We start from the raw sequence: 14,679 nt of genomic DNA on the forward strand, positions 1-14,679 counted from the left end.
GGGTGTTGGGCTCTTCTCCTTAGTGACTAGTGATAGGACAAGAGGAAATAGGGTCAAGTTGCACTAGAGGAGGTTCAGATTGGATATTAGGGAAAATTTGTTCAAAGAAAGAGTGGTGAGGCATTGGAACAGGCTGCCCAGGGAGGTAGTGGAAGTGTTAAAAAAAACAACAGGTAGATGTGGTGCTTTGGGAGCTGGTTTAGTGGTTAGGGGTTGTAGGGCAGATGGTTGGACTTGATGATCTTGAAGGTCTTTTCCAACCTTGATGATTCTATGATTCTATGACTGCATTACAGTTAGCCACCATTACCAACCCCAAGAACTGCAAACCATTAACCAAACCACCCCAAATCAGGAAGCTGGTTCAAAATTCAGTGTTTGCCTCCTGTGAATATTGTTTTCTGCCACAGCTGTTCCACGGCATGGATTTAAGCAAATGAGCTGGGAGACAATCTTGACAATATCCTTTTACTCTCATTTATAATTTCCTAATACGTATGAAGGCTACAAAATCAGGTATGGTGTCACAGATGTGTCGTGTGAGCTCACAAATACAAAACTGAGCTTTTAGATTCACCCTACACCCCTACCATTTGGTCAGATTATGAAATAATTCTCCCACTTCTAACTACTGAAAAGCCACAAACGACTAAAGTAAGTGATTTATAAGAAAAAAAAATGTCAAGAAATTTGAGTCATAACCAGTACTACCAGTTATGGGTATAATTCTAAATAAATATGGGTATGCCTGAATCTAAAGTGAGGGTGAAGAGGGGAAAATGGCATCTACTTGAGGGAGAAGATGTTCTAGCATCTGTACACTGTAAGGTTAAAAGAAACACAGAGGCAATCCTGCAAGACAGTACAGTCCATAAAATGAATGTTATTAAAGCAAAGAACATCTGTTTTCACTTAATTCCAAGTGTCCTTAAAAGTTACAGAACAGCTGATGCCATAACAAAAAATGCAGCAAATTCATAAAAGAATAAAAGTAATAGCAAAGTCAGACAGTGCAAAACAGTAACCTTTGTGAAGAAATGGAACCAAAGCAAATTATCAAAACCTTGCAGCTTTTTACCCAGTTCAGCCAGTTACATTACTCTTCAATAAAGTTCTCTACTCAAGACATGAATTCCACAGAAAGTGTGAAAGAAAAAACAACATCAAAGCAAAGAGCAAATCATACTTCACATCATCCTGACTGCTCTGAAGTGCAGGCCCTTTTAATGAATGCTCTGATCTTTACTCTGAAAACTGCAGTGGATATAAATATAACCTATATACCGGTAGACAGGGTGAAGGCAGAACACAAGTATTTTTGGACTATACCTCCACCTTGATGATACAGTGATGCTCACAGAAGACCCTGCCCTTCCACACCGTCCCCACGCAACCCCGCAAGATCTTGTCGCTGAGTTTTCAGCCCAAAGAAGAGAAAGTATGTGAAGACCCCCCAGGTCCCTAGTGACACAGGCAGCTCCGCAGAGGAGGCAGGCAGGTCAGCTGGGGCTGGGGGCAGACTGGGGGCAGACTGGGGGCAGCTGCTGTGGCCCCCAAGACAGGGTCTCTGGTGCCAGGACACTGTGCGGAACAGATTCGACCCTGAACGGGTGTTTGGTTCTGGACGGACCATGTGCTTGTGTTGTCTGTGCTTTGCTTTTGGGAGTGTGGAAAGCAGAGGCGGGAAGTTTCCACAGGAATGTTACGGGCAGGTAGGGCTCACTGCAGCTGTCAATGTGATGTGTATCTAGATGGAGGGATTCCCTGAAAACTTTTAACGTTTGTTCTTACAGTGCTACCTGTAGGAAAAGCAACTCTTCCCCAGAAGACACGATGCTTTGGTATTGATTGGCCCGTGCAAGAGATGGAAGGCAGCGTCAGTCAGGTCTAGGTCCCCTGTTAAGGAAGCCAGAAGTGTCACTAACCTGAAGCTGTACTCCAAAGCTATTGCAACTTAAGCAGTGGCTGAAATGGGACCACGAAGTGCCTCCCAGCGGGACAGAAATCACTCTTTGCGCAGCCAGCAGCTCGTCACACTCGAGAGGACAGCTTTGGATGCGATGTGAACGGTGCGCAGGGCGGAAAACACAAGCAGATGGTGCCCGCGCCGCGGGAGCAGCCCCCGGCACCCCCAGGCTGGGGACTCGGGCCGCTTCAAAGCAACACCGGGAGCGGGCAGCCCCAGCGCCCGCAGCCAGGCGGACGGAGCCCTCTGCTGCTCGCTGCCGGCCCGGCGGCCGCGGGGCACGGGGCACCAGCGAGCGGAGCCCGGGCAGGGAGGGCAGGGCCGGGCAGGGCCGGGCAGGGCAGGCAGGGCAGGGCAGGGCCGGGGCCGTTCCCGCCTCCGCAGCCGGCGCCGCCCGCCTCGGCCCCGCGCGGCCGCGTTTGTCCCTCGGCGCGCCCCGTCCTGACGCGCCGCTGCGCCCTCGCCGGGCACGGCCGGTACTTCCGGCGCGGCAGTTCCGGCGCGGCGGGCGCGGAGCAGGATGGTGAGGCAGGGGCGGAGGCTCGGCCGGGCCGGGCCGGGCCGGGCCGGGCTCGGCTCGGGGCGGGAGCGGGAGCGGCCTGGCGCGGGGGCTCTGCCGGCAGCGGGCTGGGCCTCCGCAGGCGTCCCGCCGCCAGCGCCCGCGGTTCTGCCGAGTCACCGGCAGCGCGGGGCCTGCAGGCCGCTGCCGCGGGCGGTCCCGCTGGGCCGGGCCGGGCTGTGAGCCGGGACTCGCCCCGCGAGAGGCCCGCCTGCGTGCTCGCTGCCGGGGGAGGGCGGCTTTGTGGCCGCGGGCCTGCGGGGCCCCGGCTGCCGGGGGAGCGGGGCTGGGGCGGCGGGGCTGGGCATGGCCCCGAGCGGGCCGGGCCTCCTGCGGGAGCGGTGGCGAAGCTGCCGGTGGCGGCGGGGGCTGGTTGTGCTGGCGGGGGGAGGGCAGGTCACTTGGCTGGCAGGAGAGTGAAGGAGCGCTCCTCGTGGTACCCGTCACCTGGCGGCGCTGGTGACTGGACGCCAGCAGGGAGAGAGCTAGAACCAGGAGGTAGCCAGACAGAGCGGTGCCCTGCAAGTCAAAACCGCACCGGTAAACGTGTCGTTTCTGGCTTAGGACCCTACACTGCTCCTTAGCCACTGCGTTTTGGCAGGTAACTGGGATATATTGGTACTTTGTCCAGATAGGAGAAATCCAATTCTTGCATTTGTTTACATGACACTGTCCATAGGCTGAAAGTTTCATAGTAGTTGTACTTGCATTTGATTGTTGTTTTGTGGTTGTTTTTCTTCTTTACTCAGGGTCAAAGTCAGAGTGGTGGGCATGGCCCTGGCGGTGGCAAGAAGGATGACAAGGTAACTGGAAACAAGGCAAATGCTCTTACCTGTAGGACGAGGCACAGAGGAACTGCTGCAGAGGCTGGCTGCAGTGGGCTTTATTTTACCTTTTTTTTTTTTTTCATTCTTGTACCCAGTTACATAAAATTACTCTTGCTTGTTCTGATGAACTGTCCTGTCTCCTGTGGGTGCCTGTTGGAGAAAACAGGGTGCTGTTCAGAAATAGAAGAGTGGGCTTAACTGGAGGGAAGTGAAATGGTTTGGCAGGAGTGATGTGTTTTTAACAAGAACACGAATCTGTTCTCCACGCCGTGGGCCATTTGAGGGCTTCCCAGGCTGGAAGTGCAGTGTGCATGGCCAGCAGTGCCTGAGCTGGCAGACTGAGCACACGTCACCTCCTGATGGAAGTGCAGCAGGAGTGTTTGGATTCGGCATCTTCCTCATCCTTTCCTCCAGGAGTTCTCTTTGTGATTTAGTTCAGGTGTTAGCCTTCTGTGTTCTACATTCCCTAGAAACTAGCAGATACCTAGATTTGAAAAGGGGCTGTAAAATAATTGGGAGAATAATTTGGTTTAACTTCCTTAAAAAACAAGAACCCTGTTGCTCTGGTTCCTGGCGGAGGCAGTTCTGTCACGTCGCCGCTCCGCCTGAGCTGAGCTCACTTGCCTCTCTCTGCTCTTTCAGTGTTAATTTCCTGATTGATTGATTGGTTGTTTTTTTTCCCCCATGGAATTCTCTATGTGAATAAGGATAAGAAGAAGAAATATGAACCCCCAGTTCCAACCAGAGTGGGGAAGAAGAAGAAGAAAACCAAGGGACCAGATGCTGCCAGCAAGCTGCCCCTGGGTAGGTGCCGGCAGCGCCGCGGGTGCCCCAGGGGCCTGAGCTGCCCTGTCCCCAGGCCTCTGCAGGTCACAGAGGACTAGGCAGGAGGCTGGATGTAGTTTTATTTCTAATGAATGTGGAAACCCAAAATAAGATGATGGTTGTGCCAGGTGCAGCCAATAGATTCCTGGGTAAGAGAGAGAAATTGAAATGAAAAAGCCGGAGGAAATGTCATCCTTAAAGCTGTTTTTTCACTGCAGTTACGTGGGACCAGCAAAGCACTGATTGCTGCTGAGGTAGAAATTATTGTCAGAAAGTAAAGCAGAATTTGTGGTGATAAGTTGGTGAGTGGTTGGTACCGTGTGAAACCTGGACTAAAATACTGTGATTCTACTTTGGTTACAGTGACTCCTCACACACAGTGTAGACTCAAATTGTTGAAATTGGAGAGAATTAAAGATTACCTCTTAATGGAGGAAGAATTTATCAGGAATCAAGAACAGATGAAACCTTTGGAAGAAAAACAGGAGGTGAGGTTTGAATGAACCCTTACTTTTAATATTACAGTAAGTGCTCTAAAGTAAGCTACTTCATGCAAGAGCAATGGAAATAAAGTGCCATGAGATTGTAAGACAGTGCATATGCATTATGTCCGTTACAAGTCTTCATTAAATCGCAATTGCTGTCCAGAAAACAGAATTTTTTTCTAGTGGTTTAATAGTTTTAGTCCAAGTGTGGGGCACTACAGATGAGGCCACAGTGCTTTTTGTTTCTTGGTGGTCTGTCAACGTGCAGCTCCCAGATATCCATGAATAAAGAAAGAAAGAGAGTATTCTAGCTGTGCACATCCATAAACTGCCTAAGTAGGACAGGTCTAAAATAATAGTGGATGTTTTTTACTGGCCCATGCTCTTATGCCTCTTGGAGCAGCAAAGCAACAGTAGCAAAGACTGGTTCTGTTCTGTTTGGTGTGAGCTTGTGAGCCAGGGTTGTACTTGAAGTGAAATGGGTTTGCTTGTGTTCTCGAGTTGTTTCTTGGATTCTTCTCAACACCAGGAAGAAAGATCCAAGGTGGATGATCTGAGGGGAACACCCATGTCTGTGGGTACCCTGGAGGAGATCATTGATGATAACCACGCCATCGTGTCCACCTCGGTCGGGTCGGAGCACTACGTCAGCATTCTGTCCTTTGTGGATAAGGATCTGCTGGAGCCAGGCTGCTCTGTTTTGCTGAATCATAAGGTGAGTTGTTTTCATGAGATCAAGAACAAGTCCCTGTACTGTTTTTAGCTGGCCTTTTTTCCTGAGAATCACAGGATTGTCAGGTCTAGGAGCTAATGCTGTTTATTTCCTGCACCTGAACAGACAGGCCTTTGGTTTAGGGTTGAGCTTGTACTAATAATGCTCCTTGCTTTCTTTGACAACTCTTCATGCTTGATTTAGGTTCATGCTGTGATAGGAGTCCTGATGGATGACACAGACCCTTTAGTTACTGTGATGAAAGTGGAGAAAGCTCCTCAAGAAACTTATGCTGACATTGGTGGCCTTGACAACCAGATTCAAGAAATCAAGGTATTCAGTTGCACTAATCCACACTGCTGAGTGGGCTGGCAACGTGGCTGTTGTGCTGGGAGCTTGGAAGGGGGACAGCAGGGCCAGCTGCTGTGTCTTGCTAGTGCATTTCTCCATTTGACTTTGCTAGGCAGACTCATGGACTTAAATCTCTGAAGTGGGTAGCATACCTGTCCACAGCCTGTGCACCCAGAAACCTTTCAGGGTTGCTGGGCAATCTGTTGAGCCCTGAGCTCATAACATCTGTGTGATAACTTACATTTTGTAACATGTAAAGATGTTGATGGTGGCAAGATGAGAGTGAAACTGTAAAAAGTGCAGAGGTTGGTATGAGTGCCTGATGCCAGGCAATCTAGTGATTTGGTGGATAGTGTTGTTCTGGCTTGTTTTGTTTTTGCATTTGTTTGTTGTGTGTTTGGTTCTTGGGTTGGTGGGGTTTTCTTTTCCTACCAGCAGAGCTCTATCTTAGCCCTGGTAAAACTCAAGCTTTTGCTTTGGTTAAGCATCCAAAATCACAAATGCTCTTAAAATACTGATCTGTAGTATCTGGTAACTCATGGTGGAAGGCATCTTGTCATGAAAGGTCCTTCCAACTAAAGGTTCTCCATGAGTGTTTGGGAGTCAGAACTCCTGGGTTCTAAACTCAGCGTGAGTTTGGAGGAGAGGGAACACTCACTGCTTCTCTTCCCCATGTCAAGTGAAAACAATAGGAAGACCTGTTCAGATAGAGTGCTGTCTGCCTTAGAATTTGAGGCAGCAGATAATCTTATTTTTCATGGTTTGTCTTCAAATTATTAAAGTTTTTTACTTTCAGAAATTACTTTTTTTGATGCTGTTCTCAAGATCCCAACAGGTCTTTGGTGGAGAGCACTGGCTTTTTACAAATACTGAAGTTTGTTTTTCTCGTGCTGCAGGAGTCTGTGGAGCTTCCTCTCACCCATCCTGAGTATTATGAAGAGATGGGTATAAAACCACCCAAAGGAGTCATTCTGTATGGCCCACCTGGCACAGGTATCTTACAGTACATGACAGCTGTCCTAACACGAGTAAAATACATGATCCTTGCTCAGTAGAAAAGCGGCGCCAAGTCTGTCACAGATTTCCTGTGACTGTTTTGATAAAGCACTTCCCCCCCCTCCCCTGCAAACTAATTACAGTATTTATTTCCAACTCAAAATAGGTAAAACTTTACTAGCCAAAGCTGTGGCAAACCAGACTTCAGCGACCTTCCTGAGGGTGGTTGGTTCGGAGCTGATACAGAAGTACCTGGGCGACGGCCCCAAGCTGGTGCGCGAGCTGTTCCGCGTGGCCGAGGAGCACGCGCCCTCCATCGTCTTCATTGACGAGATCGATGCCATCGGTACAAAGAGGTACCTGCTCTTGCTTCCACCTCACTCACAGATACTGCCAGGGCAGGACAAGGTTTACTAGACACACTTCTTTTGCAACCTTACTGATACTCAGTTTCTTAGCTCTGCTACCATGCTCATAGTACTCTTTTTTGATGGAAGTAATTTTGACAAGTAAATCTTCAAATCATTTCTTTGAAACTAATGTGCATCACAACCTTTTCATATTAAATGGATATGACCAGAGACTGAACTTCTGTCTTCCTGCTAAATGGTAGCATCTCTGTGATAGAATGTCTTAAACAGAGAGAGGCACCATGTATGAGGTCCTTGTATTTCTGCATATGTAGAAAGGATGGGACCAATGGTGAAGTGCTTTACACACAGAGTTCTTCACAAATGTTATGTTTCTCTAAGCTGCTGTGGAATGTGGATGAGAAGCAGCTTATTTAGTCTGATGTTTGCAAAATGAAATAGCTTAACTACAAGGCACAGACATCCTGCCACTGGTGCCTGTGTTCCAGGGCAGAGTTAGAGCAGGATTTGTGCTAGTAAAGCTAAAGGGAGTGCAGCTCTAACTGTGTGCATGAGGGGAAACCCTCAAGTGGAAAACTGATGGACAAGCTCCGTTTTCTATGAAGTGGATGCATGTTCTTCTAAGAATAAGGGGGGTTCATTTTTTTTGTGTTAATTTGTTAACTTTGTTATGAGGAGGGGGTGCAGAAATTCCAGATATGTAACAAATGGCAGAAGGACAGATTTCCTCACAATTGCTACTACTTTTCCCAGCTGCAAGAATAGTTCAGTGTCTCTTTATATGATTCTGAAAACCTGCTTTTTGTTTTCTATGGGTGAACATTGAATTTAAAAAAACCCACGACTGCTATGGGTGTCTAAAACAAAAAGCCACCAATTTATATGTTTGTTTATATGTTTGTGGCAGTTAAGTGATGTTCTAAAATTGGCCTGGTGCTGTTTTCTGGCTATTGTTTTCTTAAAGGTATGACTCAAATTCAGGTGGTGAGAGAGAGATCCAGCGTACAATGCTGGAGCTGCTGAACCAGCTGGATGGGTTTGACTCTCGGGGGGATGTTAAAGTTATCATGGCTACAAACAGAATAGAAACACTGGACCCAGCTTTGATTAGGCCAGGTAAGAGACTTTCCACCATTTGTGCTAAAGCCACTTTTCTTGTGAAAGAACTTCTCATAACTCATCAAACATGGGCTGGTAAAAAGAATGTGAGTTACTAGTTTGTCTTTATTCACCATCCCATCTATGTTGTTGTATCTGTTAAAATCAGAACCAATTCACAAGTTTCCAAATGGGGGGGAAAAAACCTATGGAAGAGAAGAAATGCAGTAATTCCTCTTACATATGCATAAACAATTTGAGTGTTCTTCCTTTGAGTTAAGATGGCACAGCTACTCTGTTACAGTAAGCTGTCGTGCAGCAGCCCCATCTCGTTAACATCTTCAGCCCCCGGGTGAGGTGTAGGGCAGCACCACTTGTGCTTCATGGATGAGAACTTCAGCCTAAGCACTCAGAGCCTGAGTTCTGATGCAGGGAAACCAGTCTGCTTGCTTACTGACCTGGCCTGCTGCTGTCATTTGGGAGTGAGACAGGGAGAAGTAATATCGTACTTTGACATATTGTTGAGCCAAGAGCTGGACAGGCACAAGCAGTATTTTTAAATGGCCACTGAAAGTGTGCCAAAACTAAATAAATCTGTGGGATCTGTTAAATCAGAAGGTGGAAGGTAACATGGAGATCAAAGAAAAAGATAAGCCCCCTCATTAGTGTTCTCAAGTAAACATTAACTACTGAAGAGATTGTAGATACTCCCTCCAAAGTAACAGGGTAGGACAGAGAGCAATGAGATCTTGAGATGAATTTGACAAAGAACAGCTCTGAACTGTCTCTAGACTGTATGGACTCGAGTTTAGAAAACACCTCCATGGTATGAGGTTGCTGAGGTGTGTTTAAAGATCTGGTTTTGTCATCGTCTTAGCCTTGCCCCTCCAAATCAAAGCCAGTTCTGTTGGAGCACAGAGGAGAAAATACTAATACCAAAAGACAAGCTAAGATGATCTAAAATTTGTTGTAAGGAAACTTCCTGCACCTGCCTGGTATAAAGATTATAACTGTTGCTTGAGCAACAAGGGCACCTCTGGCAGCTCAGCAGAGTGATTTACCATTCTCAGTCTGGAATAGCTTGTGGTGCCATCAGCCCTCTTAGAAAAGATACTGTAACACTGGAGAAAAACACAAGTGAGCCAGAGATAGAAAATATCTTTTAAAAGATAGCTGATTGAAGTTGGAACAATGCGTGCCAGCACATCCCAAGTTCTTACTGACATAAATGGAACAACGAACGGGTAGGGACTTGGAGCAGAATATCTTGTGCAAAACCTTCCTTCTTCAGTTAGGTTGAACCATACCAAGCAAAGGAAGTTGGTTATCCAGGAATAGTTCTTCAGGTTGCCATTTGTTTTGTGTGTCTGTGTGGCAGAAAATAAAACTTCAGAGCTACAAGTAATACCAGAGCAGAATACAATTTATGACAAGAACATAAGGATTTGATCAATACTTTCCTGTGGTATGACATTTGTTTTTTGTGTTTACATGTGATTCAAGGAAGCTGTGGTTTTTCATGCATCCCAGTTGAGGTGTCTCTCACCTGCAGTGCCACCGCAGCATGGTGTCTGTCAGCTCCAGCAGCTGCCTGTTCCTTACAAACGGAATACTCTGATCTCACTTTCCACTCTAAGACATGATTGATTGCGGTGTGAAGAAACCGTTACTGTCAGTCTAACCTTGAAATGTTCTTCCTGCTCTGTTCCCAAAGCTATATCCAGAAAACCTGTCTGAATTCTTCCTTTGCACAGGACGTATTGATCGGAAAATAGAGTTCCCTCTACCTGATGAAAAGACCAAGAAACGAATCTTTCAGATTCACACAAGCAGGATGACATTGGCAGATGATGTGACTTTGGATGAGCTGATTATGGCAAAAGATGATCTCAGTGGTGCAGATATTAAGGTCTGTACATCACCACTGTTTGTATTTCAAAACACAAATCCCATTTTACTGTATCCAAAAACACTACTGAAACTTCTCTTGCTTCCTGTGGTTACGTTACTGAGGGACAGCTGGGTGGCTTTAGAATACCTTTTATGAGTGCCACATAGCTTTACAAATGGGAAACTTAACAAAACTGTAACTATCAGCTAGCTTGTGTTGACAAGATAAGTACCTCTGTTATGTGAGTAAGAAATTTAAGCAGTAAAGCAGAAATTTGAAGTGGAATGTGGAATCCTTCAGAAACATGCAAAATATCTTAAATATTACTTAAAATAGTGCAAGTTAAGAAGCATTTTTAGAGACTTGCAAGCAAATGAAAATGGAACTGTAGATTAGGAAGCTTCAAACATACATAGTCTGCTTTTCTAAAGTAGATAGAGCCCTTCCTGGAGTTACCACTCTAATGAGCTTAACCACACACAGCACTGCAGCAGGGCAGCACAAGCCACTGTTACAGGCCTGGATGTAGCTGTTCCTTGCAGGGGGGAAATACTTTCTTATGAAGCTGCCTTTCTGTCATGGAAGCATTAATCTGACTGCAGAGGGATGTGCTCACCTGGCCGCATCCAGATTCTTTTAAGTTCAGCAGCACTGAATCATTTAGGAATGTAATTTTTGTTAACACACTTCACTCCCACTACTGAGTCCTTTGGAGCAGCTTGAAAATGCTGCCATCTCCTGAGGTGTGGCTTGAGGGGCTGCACAGAGCCAGTAATTTATTCCTGCCTTCTCTGTTGCAGGCCATTTGTACAGAAGCTGGACTGATGGCTTTGCGGGAACGGCGCATGAAAGTAACAAATGAAGACTTCAAAAAGTCTAAAGAGAATGTTCTCTACAAGAAGCAGGAGGGGACCCCAGAGGGGCTGTATCTTTAAGTCACCTGTCTCTTTGGGGACTATTGGGAACTGTTTCTGTGGCTAAGATGAGAGTTGTGTAAAACCACATAGCATAGCTAGATTTCATTCAGCAAGAGGTTCAGTCCTGGTGGAGTGTGGTTTTACAGCCAGTGTAACACTTCATTTCCCAAATAAACATCTATTTGGATTGAACTGTTTTGGTGGCAGAGCCCTGCTATGTACATGGAACTGTCTGTTGCTCTAGTGAGACTTACTTCCAAGAAAAAGCACTAGTGGCAGGAGAGTGTTTGTCTCAGTGATCCAAAGCGTGCTGCTGCCACAGTGAGGAAACACATAAGCAGGTCCTCAGCCTGTCAGTCCTTGTTAGGTGTGGCAGTCTCTTACAGCTATAAGGGCTGCTGTTCTTAAAGTAATTACTTTTCTGTAGCTCTTTTTTAGGGGTAAAGTAATGAGGACACAAAGTCACTTTTGAGTACCTCAGGGTCCTAAGTTACATATACATAAAAATTAAGGAAAACATGCATCTCTGTCTAGCACTTGTGCTTATCAGAAAACAAGCTGGACACTAATTGATATTCTTAAAGATCTAACTACATTTGATTAAGGTACTGGCAACATTGTGGATTTGTTTTTCCCAAGAGTTACGGTTCCTTAGGTAAACATGCTTTCTTGACTCAGGAGTTAGAGACTGTCTCTAGAAAGAACCAATGCAGTAGGAGGTTCTGCAGCCCTGTGCTGTAGAAAGGGCAAGGTGTACCTGCTGTTAAGGCACAGGCACTGACCAGCCCAGGTGCTAGAGGTGCAGGGGGTTTGTGCTGCAGGCATGCAGAGAAAGTCAAACTACAAGTCACAAGCTTGATATTCTGCAGTGTAATCTTAACATGAATTCCTCCCCCCTCTTGGCTGCAGCTCCATCCCCATAGGAGTTAGATTTCTGATTTACTAAGTTGTAGTGATGCACATACTGCTTATTAAGTATTCTGGATAGTGTACTTTTGTGAAGTGCTTGTTAATTTCCAAGTAATTAATTTGCAAATGTTGTACATGTGATTTTTAAAGTTTACATAATGTCCCATATACAGACCACAGTTAAGAAACATGCAGTCTTTGTTCTGGAAACTTTCTGTGGGAGCACATGCTGGCCAGAAGAGACATTTGTGAGTTACACAGAGTAATCCCTTTGTTAACTGCCAGTGCTGTAACAACAATGGTAGCAGCAAGGCCAAGAGACTTTGTTTTTCTGTGTTAAAATTATGTGGTTCCTTGTTAAAACAAACCTTACAGATGAATGGGGTCTTCTATTTAATCTGGATGACAGGAACCCTGAAATAGAGTTGTTTTTCAGCTGGAGATAGAAAAACAAGCAGCAAAGTTTTATTACCCATTCTTAAAAACCTTAGGAGAACTGTCTCCTTGGAAAGGTCACAAAGAAACTGATTTTTTAGCACTTTCTAATCATGGCAGTTGACCTCATCATTGCTTGAGGGGCTGAAGGGCTTTATTTGGCTCATGGCTGTTAATTCTGGCTGGAAGCACCAACCACAAAGAGGTTGGCTCAACTGACTGAAGGAAAGCTGTAATGTATTAAGCTAAACTGAGAACTGTGCTCTCCTGTCTTGTCTGCCACAACAGCAACTGAAAAAGAAACATACCTGAAAATTAAATTCAGAATTTAACTGCTGACACTTTCTCCAATACTTGTGAACTTGAGTCATAAAGATCAAGATGACTAATACAGACCAGGAGAAAGTAAACTGAGTATAATCCATGTAAGAACAGAAAAACCTGGGATCTGAATTAAAAGGTAGGGCTTAGTGGAGCTCCTGGACTAAGTGCACAGCCTCTGGTCACCCCAGGTGAAGGACGTGGCGTGAGTGCTGAGCAGGGAGAAGCTGTGCAAAGAAAGGGACCAGGGCCCAGAAAGGGATGCATGGAAAAGTGACTGAAACGAGTCATTGCTACCATCACTGGACGTTTTCAAGATCACAGAGATGTGATAGGAGAGATGCTAGATAATCTCATCTAGGCTTCCTGTCCCACAAAAGGTTGGGATAGATGATCATTCAAGGTCCCTCCCAGCCTGGGCTGTTCTGTGATTCTATGACTCTGAGGAGAGGCACAGTCAAGCTTCCCCCCTCTTCCAGGGGTATCTTCCAGGGCTTTAGAGGAAATGGTATTCTGCTCTGCTTTGACTGGAGAGCAAAAACAAGCACACACATACACAGTTCGTGATGCTACTGTTCAGTGCACTGAGTAACTCCTCCCTCCAATGCAGAAGCTCTGTCATCTCTGAAGGAAGCGTGGATTTAAAAAATAAAATGTACTTTTTACAATGCACAGGATACACTTCTATTTCTCGTACGATGGCTGCCTACACTGGAGTCAAAAAGGACTCATCAACTACAAAAATGAGCCACTTAGAGATGCAATATGGGTACAATTTCATTGTTAATATATTCACAGTTCTGTTAACTTCAGAAATAAAAAATCCATTTCCTTTTGAATTTTCAAATATGCAGGTATATTTTTCATAAATATTCATATTTAAATGGTCATCTGTCAAAACATACAAGTCCAAAATGGGTGCCTTCTTAAACAAAGATTTAGCTTTTACTAACAGTTTATGTACAGCTGTAACTGCTGTTTGACTTGGTAGTTATATATACACAGGCATGCATACCTAGCTGAAGGAAATTACTGAAGTCTGCCAACTGGAGGACAGTGGAGCATCCATTTAGCAGATGTTTATTTCCTGTGCTGCTCACCAAACCATAGTTGGCATGTACTGGATCTCTGGGAATGTACATTCAAACAATAGAATAAGAAATATTGGCAAAATTCAACAGGCAGATATTTGTAAGAGGGCATCCTTCTGTGGAAGGATACTTGAGGGGAATGGGTGCATATTTGCAGGCAAAATGCAGTACTTGGTTGCAAGATACTTGCAGCTAGTAGAACTCCCATTTTGATAGCAATTTTAAAAAAAAGCTTAAAAAAAGAAAACAACAAAAAAAACACTTAAAAAAGTACATAGTACCCAAGTCCCAACAGAATTCCTGTTTGAAGAGAGACAGGTCTGTTAGTTTTGGAACTAGCTTCTGTACTTCCTCTGCTTGTCTGCAGTCTCCTTTCAGACCTCTAATAGAAGATCCAGCTCTTCCAGAGGTACCCGCACTCGCAGCTCTTTTTCAGTCATTAGATCAATTGTCTCTTGCAGATGATCAGGGAAATACTCCACTGCATCCATATACAGTACCTAGAAAGACAATTACAATATTTTCTGTGCCATCTTTCTGTTAGAGCAAGAAACACAGCATAAAGATGTACCTAGATGGGCAAGCAACTCTGTGGCAAGAACATAAGAAATATCATACACTTCAAAATAATACAAACAGAACTAGTACAGTGACAGCGATGTAGATGTTTCATCAAGTCTCTTCCATCTCTTACTAAACAATTTTATGCAAAAAGATAAAACGTAGGTGAAGAGGCACTGGAGCATTTGCAGCATACACAGACAATACCCGAGGAGTTGCAGGTGCTCACAAATAATTTCTTATACTATTAACTAAATAAACTTCTGTGTGCCTCTGTATTTCTGCTGCTACCACGCTGATGAAAAAACATGGTCTGGAAAACATGATCACTTCTAGATCACAGAGAGGAATTTATTATCTCCTT

At 45.2% G+C, this 14,679-nt stretch overlaps 2 protein-coding genes across 4 annotated transcripts in view; one reads left to right on the forward strand and one right to left on the reverse strand.

Annotated features, from left to right (window-relative positions):
• Positions 1 to 2,391: 2,391 nt before the first annotated feature.
• Positions 2,392 to 11,190, forward strand: PSMC1 (proteasome 26S subunit, ATPase 1). Of its 2 annotated transcripts, none has more exons than XM_051622600.1 (11): positions 2,392 to 2,489; positions 3,275 to 3,328; positions 4,060 to 4,156; positions 4,541 to 4,665; positions 5,192 to 5,377; positions 5,579 to 5,707; positions 6,622 to 6,718; positions 6,888 to 7,077; positions 8,057 to 8,208; positions 9,945 to 10,099; positions 10,882 to 11,190. In XM_051622600.1, exons 1-11 carry the CDS (start codon positions 2,487 to 2,489, stop codon positions 11,014 to 11,016), a joined length of 1,323 nt encoding a protein of 440 aa, XP_051478560.1. In that variant the 5' UTR covers positions 2,392 to 2,486; the 3' UTR covers positions 11,017 to 11,190. The 2 variants fall into 2 exon arrangements, with proteins under 2 accessions (XP_051478560.1, XP_051478561.1); XM_051622601.1 differs by lacking the exon at positions 2,392 to 2,489 and adding an exon at positions 2,935 to 3,126.
• Positions 11,191 to 13,322: 2,132 nt separating this feature from the next.
• NRDE2 (NRDE-2, necessary for RNA interference, domain containing) overlaps positions 13,323 to 14,679 on the reverse strand; it is a 29,116-nt gene continuing 27,759 nt past the window's right edge. For both annotated transcript variants that reach the window (XM_051622599.1, XM_051622598.1), the window contains exon 14: positions 13,323 to 14,254. In XM_051622599.1, the coding sequence (XP_051478559.1) occupies positions 14,129 to 14,254 (126 nt within the window). In that variant the 3' untranslated portion in view covers positions 13,323 to 14,128. The remainder of the gene's footprint in view (positions 14,255 to 14,679) is intronic.

Source organism: Apus apus, chromosome 5 (genome assembly GCF_020740795.1).
Source record: "Apus apus isolate bApuApu2 chromosome 5, bApuApu2.pri.cur, whole genome shotgun sequence".
NCBI classification, from domain to species: Eukaryota; Metazoa; Chordata; class Aves; order Apodiformes; family Apodidae; genus Apus; species Apus apus.

What these genes read in the sequence shown, in the direction of transcription:
- PSMC1 (XM_051622600.1), top strand. An exon ending in GTGGCAAGAAGGATGACAAG is followed by an intron (nt 3,329 to 4,059) that starts GTAACTGGAAAC and finishes TATGTGAATAAG; the next exon opens with GATAAGAAGAAGAAATATGA. An exon ending in CTGTTTTGCTGAATCATAAG is followed by an intron (nt 5,378 to 5,578) that starts GTGAGTTGTTTT and finishes TGCTTGATTTAG; the next exon opens with GTTCATGCTGTGATAGGAGT.